Source organism: Pelophylax lessonae (genome assembly GCF_965119305.1).
Source record: "Pelophylax lessonae genome assembly, chromosome: 6".
NCBI lineage: Eukaryota > Metazoa > Chordata > Amphibia > Anura > Ranidae > Pelophylax > Pelophylax lessonae.
This window is the reverse complement of record NC_138773.1, coordinates 227,126,337-227,142,614: the sequence shown is the minus strand read 5'-3', so window position 1 is coordinate 227,142,614 and position 16,278 is coordinate 227,126,337. Positions and strand designations below refer to the sequence as shown.

At 42.5% G+C, this 16,278-nt stretch overlaps 1 protein-coding gene across 1 annotated transcript in view; it reads right to left on the bottom strand.

Moving 5' to 3' along the window:
* The window catches only part of DRC11 (dynein regulatory complex subunit 11), a 315,369-nt gene that overhangs the window by 254,340 nt on the left and 44,751 nt on the right, over positions 1 to 16,278 (bottom strand). The window contains exon 2 of the mRNA XM_082262397.1: positions 6,843 to 7,170. Coding sequence (XP_082118523.1) covers positions 6,843 to 7,170 — 328 coding nt within the window. The remainder of the gene's footprint in view (positions 1 to 6,842; positions 7,171 to 16,278) is intronic.

Here is a 16,278-nt window from a genome sequence, read left to right as displayed (position 1 = left end):
TCCGCCATGAGGACATCAGCTGGTGGAGGTCTTGCGCTCCTCCACCTTCCATTTGAGGATGCCCCACAGATGCTCAATAGGGTTTAGGTCTGGATACTTGCTTGCCCAGTCCATTACTTTTACCTTCTTTAGCAAGGCAGTGGTAGTCTTGGAGGTATGTTTTGGGGGTTGTTATCATGTTGGAATACTGCCCTGTGGCCCAGTCTCCAAAGGGAGGGGATCATGCTCTGCTTCAGTATGTCACAGTGCATGTTGGCATTCATGGTTCCCTCAATGAACTTAAACTCCCCAGTGCCAGCAGCACTCATGCAGCCCCAGACCATGACACTTCCACCACCATGTTTGACTGTAGGCAAGACACACTTGTCTTTATACTCCTCACCTGGTTGCCGCCACACACGCTTGACACCATCTGAACCAAATAAGTTTATCTTGATATCATCAGACCACAGGACATGGTTCCAGTAATCCATGTCCCTAGTCTGCTTGTCTCCTGCAAACTCTTTGCAGGCTTTCTTGTGCATCATCTTTAGAAGAGGCTTCCTTCTGGGACGAAAGCCATGCAGATCAATTTGATGCAGTGTGCAGCATATGGTCTGAGCACTGACAGGCTGACCCCCCACCCCTTCAACCTCTGCAGCAATGCTGGCAGCACTCATACATCTATTTCTCAAAGACAACCTCTGTTTAGGACGCTGAGCACGTGCACTCAACTTCTTTGGTCGACCATGGCTGAGGCCTGTTCTGAGTGGAACCTGTCCTGTTATACTGCTGTATGGTCTTGGCCACCATGCTGAAGCTCAGTTTCAGGGTCTTGGCAATCTTCTTATAGCCTAGGCCATCTTAATGTAGAGCAAAAATTCTTTTTTTAAGATCCTCAGAGAGTTCTTTGTCATGAGATGCCATTTGAACTTCCAGTGACCAGTATGAGAGAGTGAGAGCAATAACACCATATTTAACACACCTGCTCCCCATTCACACCTGAGACCTTGTAACACTAACAAGTCACATGACACTGGGGAGGGAAAATGGTTAATTAGGCCCAATTTGGACATTTTCACTTAGGGGTGTACTCACTTTTGTTGCCAGGGGTTTAGACATTAATGGCTGTGTGTTGAGATATTTTGAGGGGACAGCAAATTTACACTGTTATACAAGCTGTACACTCACTACTTTACATTGTAGCAAAGTGTCATTTCTTCAGTGTTGTCACATGAAAAGATATAATAAAATATTTACAAAAATGTGAGGGGTGTACTCACTTTTGTGAGATACTGTATATTGGAATATGATAATGGTATTTGTCACATGTTTATTTAGTTGCGCTGCACTATATATGCACAATTAATTTCAAGTCTATGGTGTTGTGAAATCACTGAGGAGTGTTCAGCTAGCAACTGATTGAGAGTTTATTGGTTATATCATTTTACATTAATTTACACACTTGAGGTATTGGGGGGCGCGCTAATTGTTACTATATATATATATTACAGATAATAATGGTGACTATTCCTTGTTCTTTGCTTTCTTTTGTGGACAGCTCCCATAGTACAGGGTAACTTTAACATTACACTAAAAGGTAACCCTAACCTAACCCTAACTTTTGACCCTATTGTAATTTTACCCTTACACTCAACCCCTAACATTCAATCTTAATGATACCCTGTCACCAGACCATTTGTTTGAACAAAATCTTCCCAAAAGGTTAAATATATATATATATATATATATATATATATATATATATGTATATACACATATACACTCCCTCCTCCTACCTATCCTGCCTAATCTGTATAAAAAAAGATGTGTGGACTCTTTAACTTGCTCCGGTCCAGTGACATAATCCTGCAACTCCGGCTCAGGAAGTGCTCGACAACGACTGGGAATTCCAGGAGCCATAAGGTCACATAGGCTCCCATAGCCCAGCTATTCTCTGTGCTCCCTCCTCTCCCCTGCAGCAGCTTATCACTGACACAGGGAGCTGGAGCTGTGGGATTACATGACTGGGCCGGAGGGGAATAAAAATAAGTATATCCACACATCATATTTTACACAGGGTAGGCAGGATAGGTAGCAGGAGGGGGGGAGAGAACATTTTAAAGAATAGTTAAAGCCAGCCATAGATGAATTGAAATTCAGCCAGTTCAGCAGGGACCAGCTGAATTTCGATCCAGCTATGGGCAGGCTGTTTGTACAGAAGTTGATCACTTGATACAACCAGCCTGTTGGAAAGTTTTCATTTGATCGGTGCCGCTAGTTATAGTTGGCAGTGCTCATGAATGTATTCTCACAGCGGGAAAGCCCCCCCCCCCCCCACTGTCAGTGTGTGGGTGGGGGGAATGTTTTTTTTTTTTTTTAACCCGCTGGTTGAAAAAAAAGAAAATTAATCATGTATAGGGACCTTAGATTGCAAGCTCCTTGGATGCAGGGACTGATGTGAATGTACAATGTATATGTAAAGCGCTGCGTAAATTGATAGAGCTGAAATAAATAAAATAAATAAATGTATGGCCTGACTTATACATTTTATCCACTTTAAAGTGATGATCTGCCATACTTACCTTCCCTTTGCTTCCCTCGCCCCTAGAAGCAAAGTGACAACCTGGTACTTCCGTCTACAGAGGAATAGGTGACTCAATATATTTCCTCCTATGTGACGGCACTGATGCTTCTTGGCTGGCTCTGAGGAAGGGAGCGTGTCTCCCGAAACGCGTCAGTGGTCCAATGACAGGGACAAATACCTCAACATGTGGTGGACTCATTCAATGCGATTTATGCTCTTTATGTCTGTGAGTATGTTTTTGGCTTTTTAATAAAAGTTTTAAAGGTGTCCAAGGGTAATGCACTAGGTGTTTGCTATTTCTTTCTTTCTTTCTTTCCTATGCACTTCTGACCTGAGGAGAGTGGCACACCTATTATTCCCATTATTCCCATTGGAGTGAGCGCTTGGGTGATAAAGTTGTTTGGATATCGAGGCTTCTTGGCTGGCTGCCTGGGCATCCAGCACTGTCACATGGGAATGGGCAGAGACTGCATAGCCCTGTATAAGCTCCACATCATGACTGATCGTGTTATATTCGACACTGTAAAATTTAGTATATATGATCATCCTCCAGCCCCAGATCCACTCTGCCTAATGACTCACCCCTTCTCACCGTCAAATCTTTGTTTCCCAACTTTTTCTTTATGTTTTGCTATTAGGAGAACCGACAAGGAATCTTTCTCTAAAACTAAAGTTGAGAAACAATGCTGATTGCAGGTTCCTGTACGCTACTATACTCCTTAAATTTATGCATACATATATCTCCGATAGCAGAAAACGATTAGAGTCTCACATTAATACCCATACCTATAAACCAGCTACTGTAAATATGCTATGATAAAGTTAGGATGCTCTATTGGTCCATTAATGTAATGTTAAAATACTACAGGGACACGGCACTGTATTGGAGCTGTTGAAATCATTAAGAAGCAAATTGTAGACATTGCTGGCAGCAGATTATAACTATTTTTCCAGCTCAGTCTGGAAGACTCTCCGCTTTATTCTCCTTTATTATTCCTTGGTGTGTATTCTGGTACCTATTAATTCCCACACTCTACTGTGTCTGAATCACAAATCCAGAGGCACAATTTGAAAAATACACCGTTTTTACCAGACCTCTGGTTAAAACTGTACACTGTAGAATCTTGTGTTAATTCTAATCACAACATAAAAATTCTTCCTAAGGGTGTATGTGGCTATCCTGTACTGGGCAAAATTGCTGCCCAGTAGAAGCCAATGAAGCTCACTACTGCTGTTGAGGGACAACAAAAATCACACCAAATTTTATCCAACAATGCTGCCTTCAAGGTTAGCCTGTGAGTGACACCATTAATGACATAAGATCATCTCCTGACCAAGCCAAAAACAATTGTCATCTTACATTTATGGTGCAATACAAAAACTTCTCAGCAAACTACACCAATAGTCAACACAAAAAATACAAGGCGGAACTAAACCCTCTTATCTTTTTCAGCCAAGGAAGCTGCCATTTTAGCATCTGTTTGATCAGCAACTGCCATGGTGCTGAACATGCGATCAGCTATGACACCAGCCATTTGATGGTTTGACAGTTTGGTTGCGGGCACAAGCTAATGTGACAGCATTCCAGGAATGCCGGGAATGTATATGTTTTTTTGAAACCATTAAATTGATGGTTTAGATCCACTTTACCCATCAATTTAACTGCTACCCAAAGCCGCTAGCCGAGGTTTACACTTTACATTTTTATGTGGTCACAGCAGGCTATTCATTCGAATGGACTGCCGTGCCTCCTGAAACGCAGGGATAAGGTCCCTGCACCATTTCTTGTATTGCAGCCCGCATTAGAACTTCAAGTGCAGCACGGTTTCGAATGTGGGTGCAATTTCCAGTAAGTGCAGCGTACCATTAGAAACATTGGCACCTGCACACATCCAGTGCGCTTTTCTGTATGGGTGGCTGCGGCTGCGGGAATAGGTGTGGACCCGCAGCAGGATACACCAGCACAGATGTGAACCTAGCCTTACATACAATGCACGCTTTGAATGATAACTGTTACAGCTGGTTGTACTCTCTAAACAACTGTGTCATAACCGATCACATGTGCAGCACCATGGCAACTACAGATCAAACAGAGACTAAGATGGCTGCTTCCTTGGCTGGAAGGGATAGGAGAGTTTAGTTCTGCTTTAAATTGCAATTAAAGTCTACATTTTAAAAAAGCAAGCAGGCTGGTTTTTTATTGCAGAAGAGATTTGCAATGTCTCTGATCGCAGTCTTCTTTAACCGCTTGCCGACCGCCGCAAGTACATATACTGCGGCGGTGAGCCCCGTGCAGGCAAAGTGACGTATGGGCACGTCACTCGCCTGTGAGCCAATAGGGGGCGAATGCGCGGCGCCGGAGGCGCGCTCCCGCCCCCGCTTGTTCACGGACGCCTCCGCGCAACTGACCGGCGGGCCCGATGTCCGCCGGTCACTCGCGATCGTCCGTTACAGAGGGAGAAAGGCAGGCGGCTAATGTAAACAAAGCCGCCTGTCATTCTCCCCTGTGTAAGAACAGAGATCATACGGTCCTGCTATGCAGGATCGTATATCTCTGTAGTTACACCACTAGCCACATCCCTTCACAGTTAGAAGCACGCCCCTAGGGACACACTTAACCCCTCCTTCTCCAATAAAGTTAACCCCTTCCCTTGCAGTGTCATTTTTACAGTAACAGTGCATATGTATAGCACTGATTACTGTAGTAATGTCACTGGTACCCCCAAAAGCGTCAAAAATGTCAGTCAAGGGTCCAATCTGTCCGCCACAATGTCGCAGTCCCGCCAAAAAAAAATCACAGATCGCCGCCATTACTCGTTAAAAAAAAAAACAACTAAAATGACAAAAATCTTTCCCTTAGTTAGTAAACGCAATAACTTTTGCGCAAACCAATCAAAATACGCTTATTACGATTTTTTTTTACCCAATATATGTAGCAGAAAACAAATTGGCCAAAAATGTTAAAAAAATTTTGATTTTTACATTTTTTTGGGGAATTTCATATAAAAAAAATGTGGAAAATATTGTTATTTTTGCAAAATTGGCGCTTTTATTTGTTTATAGCGCATGATCAAAAAATCGCACAGGTGATCAAATACCACCAAAAGAAAGCTCTGTTTGTGGGAAAAAAAGGACGTCAAATTTGTTTAGGTACAGCGTCGCACGACCGCGCAACTGTCCGTTAAAGTCAAGCAGGGCCGAATCGCAAAATAGGGCCTGGTCAGGAAGGGGGTAAAATCTTCCGGGGTTTAAGTGGTTAAAATGTCTACTAAATTGCATATGCGCAGCTCAGTTTACATTCCCAGCACAGCATCTTTAAACCAGGATGAGCATGCACAGGAGTTTCGTCAACCCATGTCAGCCAATCAACACAGCCAAAGATCAGCACCCAAAAATAGCTGGGGAGAAGGGTAGCCCCCCTTCTCTTTAAAGATACAACACAACAGAAGTCCAACATTGCTCAACGCAGTTGAAGACCCCCATTGTATCTGCACCAAATTCAACAAAGGTAAAATAGCAGCTGTTCTGCTAAATTTATAACAAACAAAAAGGGAAAGGTGATTATGGGCAGGTTGCATAAATGACACTGAAAAACATTAAGATGACAGCATTGAGAAGTGGAACACAGCCAGAGTGGCTCACAGCTTAGGCACACCCGCTCTCTATTCGGGGAAGTTATTCTAATGCCAAGTTCAGGAAATGGTACCAGCAGTATTTAAAAATAAATGTAATGATTCATAGTGAATATATAACTAAACTAAAGTTATTATTTATTTATTTTTTTTTTTTTTATGAAGTTCTGTTTTAATGGAGCAAATGTCCGGAAATGTCATTTTTAATCATAGTTAGTTTAGAAAGATGGATGGCTTTTCTCTGACCTAACCAGAAAAAAAAAACTGTTAAAATACTGTAATTATTCGGAGCCGGGACTGGTAAAATTAACAAGGCATTTAGCATAAACATCTCTTCCTCACCAAATAACAGAACTTCGGTGCTATTTGGTCAGATGTATATAAATAAACTGCTAGCTTGTCTGAAATATTAATATCTGCAGTGGAATCTACAGTTTAGAAAAACATTAGTCATTCTGTGCAATGGAAACATACTTATATTTATGCTTTGAGATATCTGGATTAGTGAACAGCAGCAGTAACATAACCAGATGTATAGCAATAAAATAGCTTGGTAAAGTTCCAAAGTTGTAAAGACATTCAGCTAGCCCAGTCTGACCTACGTTTGCCCTCCAGACACAGAAGCATTTCCACCAATGACTTACGGGTCCAATTTTCAGGTCTTGCAGAATGTCATCAAAATACTGAAATTCAGAGATCTCCAAATCCACAAGTTCTTCTTTTAGCTCCAGAATGCGTCCCATGACACCATCCAGGACCTGTCTCACCAGCCGTCTCTTCTGTGGATGTGTCATCTGATCAAAGGCTAACTCAAGATTTCGGAAGATCTGCAGGTATCTGACATACATGGTTCCAAGTTGTTGGGCAACTGCCATGCGATCCTTCTCAGGTTTTGGCGGTACATCTGGCAACTCTTGCTGGAGCAACAGGTTGAGGTTATGTTGGGCATCCTCCCACATTTTGTTGTAGAATCTACAGAACAAAGAAGCAAAGTTTAAATTATCAGCAACAGAAAATGAATAAAGCATTGTCTTCCTAAAAGAGAATGCATTTAAATATCATACCAATTTAGAAAATAGAGCATGTATTTCTAATCATAGAACAGTAGAAAATTCCCTTTCTATGTCCCCTGGCCAACTGTACATTCAGAAATCCTGGCTTTTTTGAACAGATACAAATATTAGGTAGTTATATACCAGTGGTTCTATACAAACAGTTGGCCACTGAGCAGTACAGGAAGGGTTTGAATGGCTTTATCCATTATCACGCAGCGGAGAAAGAGTTAATTGTGTGTGCTTTTTGGATCAACCCTACTCACCAGTGATATAAATATAGGAGAAGGCTTGGTTTGGGGCTTGTTCCTTTTTACTCTTGCCCCCTCATAGGCATAGACATACATGCTTATGAAGGAGGACTGCTGCGCATTGCAGTCTGTCAAAGGCACCAGGGAATCTAAGTATGGGAAACTGCTACCTTACAGAGGTATGCCTGGGCAGCCATTTAATTGTAGTTAGGATTAGGAAATTGACTCACACTGTTCACACTGAAATGTTTTAGAAAAAAACTTTTAAGAAAAGTTGCATCAACTGTTCTGAAGTTGCATCAACTGTTCTCAGCCTGGTCTGAAGTTATTCAAAGGGGTGCAGGTTGGTTCTGGCGTTAAAAAAAACAACAGGGTCTGTAACCACAAGTGGGGTATGAAGCTCAGCTACAACAAAAGGGTTAACTCATCAAGGCAAGTAGGAGGAATGTACTGTAGTTGCTATGAGTGACCAAGTACTAACACAAGCAAACAGTCCTTAGGCATGGTACCTAGTAAAGGTGACAGGTCCACTGGGAGGGGGTAGATGTACTGGCTTCTTCCCTAGCAGTTGGATTCCAGTAGCAATTGGAACCAAACCCACGTTACGGAGTTCCATGGCCTGGTCAAAAGGTACGGGAGTAAAATAGTTAAAAAAAGAGGTTCATGCTATGTGCACTGTGGGACCCCATTCTGTTACTGGGAGTAAGTTAACAGAGGTACACTGGACTGGTGAAGAAGTCAGAGACTCAGTACATCCCTCCTAATGCAATATACATCAATTTAAAGTGTGCAATTATTATATAGGACAACACTTCCAGGGAACTGCTTTAAGACTGCACATGACAGAAGTCTCTGCCTGGTCCCTGGACATTGATGAGCATGCTCCGCAAGAAAGGTATCCCCACGTGCAGGGCGATTAGGCCCCATCCATATATCCAATAGATGAATCTGTACATAACCATTGAAATAAAGTGTATGCACAACCAAAACTTTTTTTTTTTTTTTTTTTTAAGTTTTGAATAGATTGGGGAAGAATTACAACACTTGTTGTGTTTTTACTGCTCTCCATACGCTGTTAAAGAGATTTCCCCCACATGTTCTGTCTTTGTGACAGACGTTTCAAGAAACAGAAAGTGGGTAAAATCTACAACATGGACTCAACGTAGGTCATATGCTTCCCAAACAGATGGACTCTACACCCCTGGGGTTTTCCACAATCTCCTTTGCTTGTAGGCGATAATACCTGTTCTTGCTGACAAGACCTATGCTTGTAATCAAACTAGTGGGGCTGTGCCCGCACTGCATGAGTTAACTGCTTGCTTTCATCTAGGAGCGGAGATATACTATCCTAATCCGACAACTTCAAGGCCGGTCCCTGCTGCTCATGCACCCCTCCAGCACGCTAACGTTCTTACCTTTCCTGATGTCCTCATGCCCATAGACCGGCTCTGGACATGATAACGGCAGGAACAGTCCACTGCTGGAAGTGGGGAAGCACAATTTTCCAGAGGATTGAAGGACTGGTTATGTACAGCTTTCCCATGCACCCCTAGACAAAACGAGCAGTTAACCATTGCAGTGCAGGCAGGGCCCCACTGCATAGGAGAATAACATTTTTTTAATGAGGCTCTTCTTTAAAGATGAAGTTGACTTATAGTCCATTTATATTGTTTGTAATCCCAAGTCCTGATAAAAGGGACTGTTTTGGACCCCTAAAATGTGTTGGATGATTCCTCTATTGCCCTCCTTCTCCCAACGATTATTGGAATATCTCGACTTTTGGCAGTGGTGTGGCACTTCAATTTACATGTTTGTAGTAATAAAAAGCTGACAAAGGTTCTAGACCTACTCTAATGAGGCGCACTTTAAGGATTGCAAGCCTTGCTACAGCATTGTGAAACCTGTTGAGCACAGGCTTTTGGGAAGGGCGGCTTGACAGTAGAATACAGACAACTTGCTAAAAACTTTGAGGACAGCTATAAAGCTTTAAAGCTTGTTATCAAATTCTCATAAAGGTTTTCAACACTTAGAAACAGTTATATATATGAAATGAGTCAAAACATAGTGCTACCCTATAAATATGAAAACTCCTTGTGTTTAAAAGTCCCTAATTCTGGTAGTTCATCCATCAGCATTTTGTCAGAGCTCCAGCACATTGTTAGCTGTCACCACAAGTCCAGAGGGGGCAGAAAGTCATTCTTTGGTATGTATAATTTGGAACGGAGGCTATACTTTTACCTTGTAAGATTATTCTTTTGGATGGTATGAGTATTTCCATATATAAATATAGGAATTGCCTGGGCTCCAACTTTGGCAGCTAAAATCGAAATGTAAGGAGGCACCTCTGTAGTGATGAAAAGCAGGTTCTCATTGCCCAGCCTGCCTGGGACAGACACAGCCTAAGTCAGTTCTGAGGCTCATATCTCATTACAATTTAGCACAGGAACTAAATGAAAAGGGTTTATAATGGCTAATGGAAAATAATGGCTTTTCTGTCCGGTTCTCCTCCTTGGATGCATGTTCTTTACTGCAACAGCAGCTACAAGTAGGGTGATCACGTGTCCCAGATTGCCCGGGACAATCCGATATTTTGCAGGACTGTCCCAGGTCCCGGGCACCGACACTGTATTGTCATTGTCCCAGAATGAAACTGAGACAGCTGATGCAGCCATTCGTGATTCTGCATTGATGCAGAGAATGGCTGTATCGATTGCCGATGACGTTATAAAGGCGTGCCATGCGGTGCCCTGCCTCTCCTGGAGAAACACAGCAAGAGGTGGATAAAGCCCCCTCCCCTTCCTAGTTGGGCGCTTTCACATAGGAGAAGCTGTGGGGGCTAGCCAGCCCTGTTTTCCCACCTCCCGCCGCTGACGTCACCCCTAGCTGCCAGTGTTCGGAGTTTCTTTCAGCCATGGGAGCCCCGAGCGTCCCAACTCCTGGACAGAATACTGGACACTGCAGTGCTCAGTCCTCCTCATCAGTGTGTTACAGACATCAGCTACATTAAGCTACATTAAAGCGGAGTTCCACCCAAAAGTGGAACTTCCGCTTTAGGTATTCTAACCCCCTGACATGCCACATTTGGCATGTCATTTTTTTGGGAGGGGGAGCGGGTACCTAGTTTTGACAGGTACCCGCTCCCACTTCCGCTCGGAGCGCTGCGGCGCCCTGAACGGAAGTTCTCCTCTCCCCCTCCTTACCTGCAATCTTCTGGGACACGTCAGAGGTCCCAGAAGATTGCCGGCGACTCGCGCATGCGCAGTGGGCACCCGGCTGTAAAGCCGCAAACTGTCACAGCCGGGTGCCCACAGCAGTGATGCCAGCGCCGAGGGAGAGGATCGAGGCTTTGGGCGGCCGCATCGCTGGACCGTTGGACAGGTGAGTGAAATGGCTGGAACTCCGCTTTAAGTACTAGTAGATCCTTATGGCTGAATTTCGTTTTATGCATGCGCATTCACTGCATTGTGCATAGATTTCTACATATCAAGTAGGGGAAGCTCATTTTAGATTCGTCTTGAGGCTTAATTTTTTTCAAATTTTTACTCCAGATCCCTCAGGTAATTTGTATTCCTTTTGTAGTACAAAGTATAGTTTTCTTCATATGCAACTTTAGTGTCTCAGAGTTAAAGAGCATTTGTTTAATGCATGTTAGCTTAACAATGAAAGAACAAGTACACTCTTTGAATCTAAGTGGTTGCATACAACTGCAATGTTAGGCTTAAATACATTAAATAAATGCTTTTTATATCTAAAGCACTAAAGTTGCATATACCCCACTCTGCTCTCGAAAACGGCTACCAGCCAACTGCATTGTAAGTGACATTACTTAAATAGGTAAGGGGCGGGGCCACTCGGCCACGTTACATGTGGCACCGCCTCCTTTTGACGTCCCCGACCAGTGCATGTTGGGTGGAGTGTCCCTGAATGGTAGTTTGGAAATGTGGTCACCCTAGCTACAAGTGCTCAAGATGATAAACACTGCGCCAGCCCTATTAATACAGTGATACCTGCTTTTATTTACTCTTGGGCTACAGAGGGTGAGTTGGCACAGTCATATTTATATACAGGTCCTTCTCAAAAAATTAGCATATTGTGATAAAGTTCATTATTTTCTGTAATGTACTGATAAACATTAGACTTTCATATATTTTAGATTTATTACACACAACTGAAGTAGTGCAAGCCTTTTATTGTTTTAATATTGATGATTTTGGCATACAGCTCATGAAAAACCAAAATTCCTATCTCAAAAAATTAGCATATTTCATCCGACCAATAAAAAAAAAGTGTTTTTAATACAAAAAAAGTCAACCTTCAAATAATTATGTTCAGTTATGCACTCAATACTTGGTCGGGAATCCTTTTGCAGAAATGACTGCTTCAATGCGGCGTGGCATGGAGGCAATCAGCCTGTGGCACTGCTGAGGTGTTATGGAGGCCCAGGATGCTTAGCGGCCTTGAGCTCATCCAGAGTGTTGGGTCTTGCGTCTCTCAACTTTCTCTTCACAACATCCCACAGATTCTCTATGGGGTTCAGGTCAGGAGAGTTGGCAGGCCAATTGAGCACAGTAATACCATGGTCAGTAAACCATTTACCAGTGGTTTTGGCACTGTGAGCAGGTGCCAGGTCATGCTGAAAAATGAAATCTTCATCTCCATAAAGCTTTTCAGCAGATGGAAGCATGAAGTGCTCCAAAATCTCCTGATAGCTAGCTGCATTGACACTGCCCTTGATAAACTACAGTGGACCAACACCAGCAGCTGACATGGCACCCCAGACCATCACTGACTGTGGGTACTTGACACTGGACTTCAGGCATTTTGGCATTTCCCTCTCCCCAGTCTTCCTCCAGACTCTGGCACCTTGATTTCCGAATGACATGCAAAATTTGCTTTCATCCGAAAAAAGTACTTTGGACCACTGAGCAACAGTCCAGTGCTGCTTCTCTGTAGCCCAGGTCAGGCGCTTCTGCCGCTGTTTCTGGTTCAAAAGTGGCTTGACCTGGTGATGTAGAGGGATTTGTGTTGGTAAGGGAGGATGGGAGAAAAGGATTTGTGTTAGGAGGGGGAATTTGGGGGTGGGGGTTGTGCTAGAAGAGGAGATATGGTATAGGGGGGAGGTAATTTGTGTTAGAAGGGGAATTTATTTTTTTCTTTTGGGGGGTGATTTGTAGGGATGATTGGGGAGGTTTTATGCTAGGAGGGGAAATTTGAGGGGGAGGATTTGTGCTAGCAGAGGGATTGGGGGGGAAAAATTGTGCCGGCAGGGGGGATTCAGAGTGGAGGGGGGGGGGGGAGGATTTGTGCTTGGAGGGGAATTTAGATGCGTGCATCAGGGGCGAATATACGCAAAAATGTTAATTGCGCTATATATGTTACATATCGTGCACGCCAGAGTGAAAGCGGTCATTCTATTATTCATGGTTAACTCTAACCGGATGACCTGTTGGGGCTTTTAAAGCATCACTGGAAAATATAGGGTACCGAAGTTTGTTGCTGTTTCATGGGTGCATGGTTAAAAGGGTGCAAGGCTTGACATGTTGGCTATTTATTTACTTGCAGCAATCTCATCTTTTATATTTTACCCAAAAAAATGGGTAACTCCAGTCACATTGTGTTCGTTTATGCATGTTGCATTGCATAAAAATGCCTCCTTTAGTACTTTTTCTTACAGCGCAACGCACCTCAATACATTTGTGTGAACTGGTGTCATAGGAAAACATTGCTTTTTTATGTCCATGAGTTATCTATGCATTGAAAAAATCATCCAAAATGCATCTGTTGTGAACAGACCACAACATTTGAAGATATTACAAGTCTATTGAAAATCATTGTGACTTTTTAGTTTTTAAGAAGCAAGAGCCTACCAATAATTCAAAAACACATACTTTTGGTGGATATTACTAACTAAAGGCCCGTACACACGATACGAAAATCTGAAGGGAAATTTCGTCCCACAAACGATCTGCCGATTTTCGGATTGTTAGTATAGCGCTTTTGACAGCCGATTACCGATCTTCGGACGACAAAAACTGGATGTGCAGGCTATAAACTTTTATCGTACGTCAACACAAAGTCCGATTTTCATTTCATTAGTACAGTTTTCGTCTTAGGAGCCAGACTAGGCATGCTCAGAGCCGAAAGAACACATACAAAGCAATCCAACACACGACATCACTTCTGAAGTAGAATTCTGTCGTACGGGAAAATACATATGAAAATAACCTCTTCACTTTCCACATCAGACTAGCATGCAACAAAAAACGGACGACAGATCGTTCGATAATCTGATCGTGTGTACGGGGCTTTAGTCTAGGTTCACACCTTTGCAGAAACGCACTACAACCTATTTAACATGGTTTTCTATGAAACACATTCACATCTATGCGTTTTCGATACCATGTTTTTGGAAATAGTCAGCAACTTTTTTCCCACAGATTGTGTTTTGCGTGTTATAGACTTCGATGGACCTGCACCAAAAATACAAGTGTTGCGTTTGTGATGCGTTTTTGCATGCATGTCACTTTTTTTTTTTCTTCAGGTCGTCGGCAGCGTTCATCATGAGTGACGCTAGATATCCTTCAGGGGACATTGTTTTTGTTTATTTTAATAAAGGAATTGTCAAAAACTGTCTCTGTGTTTCTATTTATTTTTTCACACTTTTTTGGAATGAGTAGGAGGGTACAATGTACCCCATTGTCATTTATATAGCGGGTGGGGGCAGGATCTGGAAGTGCCTTCTTATAGGAGTTTCCAGATTCTGATAAGGCCACTGCCCGCAGACTTCCCTCGGATAAGGGTCTAAAATGGATTTTGGGGGGGACCCCACGTCATTTTTTTTTTAATTTGGCATGGGGTTCCCCTCAAATCCATACCAGGATTTGGTAAGACCCAATGCCATTTTTCCTACTTATTTTTTCTTTACTGGTAATTCTTTTTTTTACATTCAGCTGTCAGTGGGGAGCCCAGCTGACAGCTGATGACTCATTGGTTGTTAAGGATGCGGCAGCCACCCGCTCCTTAATAACCACCTGTTCGCAGCTTAAGTAGAAAAAAAACATGTAAAATGCATGAAGAACGCATGCAAAAACACATAAAAAAACAGTGTTCAAAGATGCAAACGCGCAGTAAAACCGCATCAATTGCATAGATGTAAACCTAGCCTAAATGCAGTATACATTTTCTACAATAGTGGACTTTCAAGCAATTTCATGAACACCAAACAAAAACTAGTTTTAGTTTTTCGGATATAAACAAGTATTAAAGCTTAAGATCAATCTGTGCAGTGTAAGCACTTTTCTTCCACAATATATCCACTTATCCCGGTTAAATGAATGCTGTATTTTGTTTCTAAAGGCTGGGTATACAGAACAAAAGGGTAATATTAGAGTATTGTGCTATTCAGTTCGCTTGCTGCACATGGCAGCTGCAAATCTCTGAACTCAAAAGAGGGGGTGGATAGAAGGGTTAGGGGTGCCAGGCGTCCTGTGCTGAGGTGGGGTTGGAAATGCATACGTGTAATAGGCCCTGGTATCACCATGGTGCCCGCTTTGTTCGGGGAGAATAGTGAGGTTGGCACAAGTTCAGCTTCGAAGGTCTTTGGGCAGCTTTAATGTGCAGACTGCTCACCCTGCCAAATTCTTTCTGTATTTGTGTTGTGAGGTTGAGACTCACGTCCGTTTCACCTTAACACACCCTGGCAGATGCGGTCCTTTCTCCTGCTTTTGGTGAAAATATTAGCGGTGTCTGAACAGAAAGACACTTAGGTCTCTGTCTGCAAGCCTTACGAGAAAGTCATCTTTCTAAATGCCTAAACGTCTCCTGTTGATTAATATTATCTGGTACCAATTTTTAAATTCAACGTAAGCAAGTTTACTATAATTTGTAATAACATACAAGCTACAGTAATGGAAACCATCTGTGATCACTAACCCCGAGTAGATTCTTATTCCTGATGGATGGGAGTAATAGCACAGGAAAATCTTACATATATTCATTTATATAGAGGATTAAGCATCTTATTTGTTGAAGTGAATGCAACCAAACGACTGAGAAGTACAAATCAAGTGAAAATTGAAGCACCAAAATTAATTTATTCATTTAAATTCATTTAATAACCATTTAGAAGCAATGGCAGGACTTTATTTGTTTGAAAAGAAATTAAATCCAAACAGGTGTTGGTACTACTTAAAACCTGGGATTAAATTTTTATGTTCACCGATAAACGGCGACTTTTGAAGCTCAACGTATGAAAATAATCTTTATCCAAAGATTTCTAGCCAGCCAATCATGGCAGTTCTTTCTGTTATTTCTGTCACCACAACACATTGTAGGGAGATATTTTATCAGCTGTACCATGTTACAGCTCATGAATTACCCTAGAATTAGTTGCATAGTACCACCCTACTGTCAATACCTTCAGTGCATACATTCAATATACATACATTTTCCCTTTTGGTGGAGGTCTCCACTGTTGTGGTGGCTAAAGCCCAGAATCCCCTAAGCTTGCATCAATATTCTCCGGTTGAATGTTATTACTGAATCGGAGAAGCCTCAATACGCTCTGATAAAATACCATAGGTAGCTTTGATGGTCTGGCAGTTCTTGGCAGAAATAGAGGAGTGCAACACAAGTCCATGTGCCTTTGAGGTCCAGTCATATATTTCTGTAACATGCAGTCATAACTGTCCTTTAACACCTCAGGGTCTCCTTTCACATGGTCTATCCTCTAGTATAGTGATGGTGAACCAGGGGCGTAACTACAGGGGTTGCAGGGG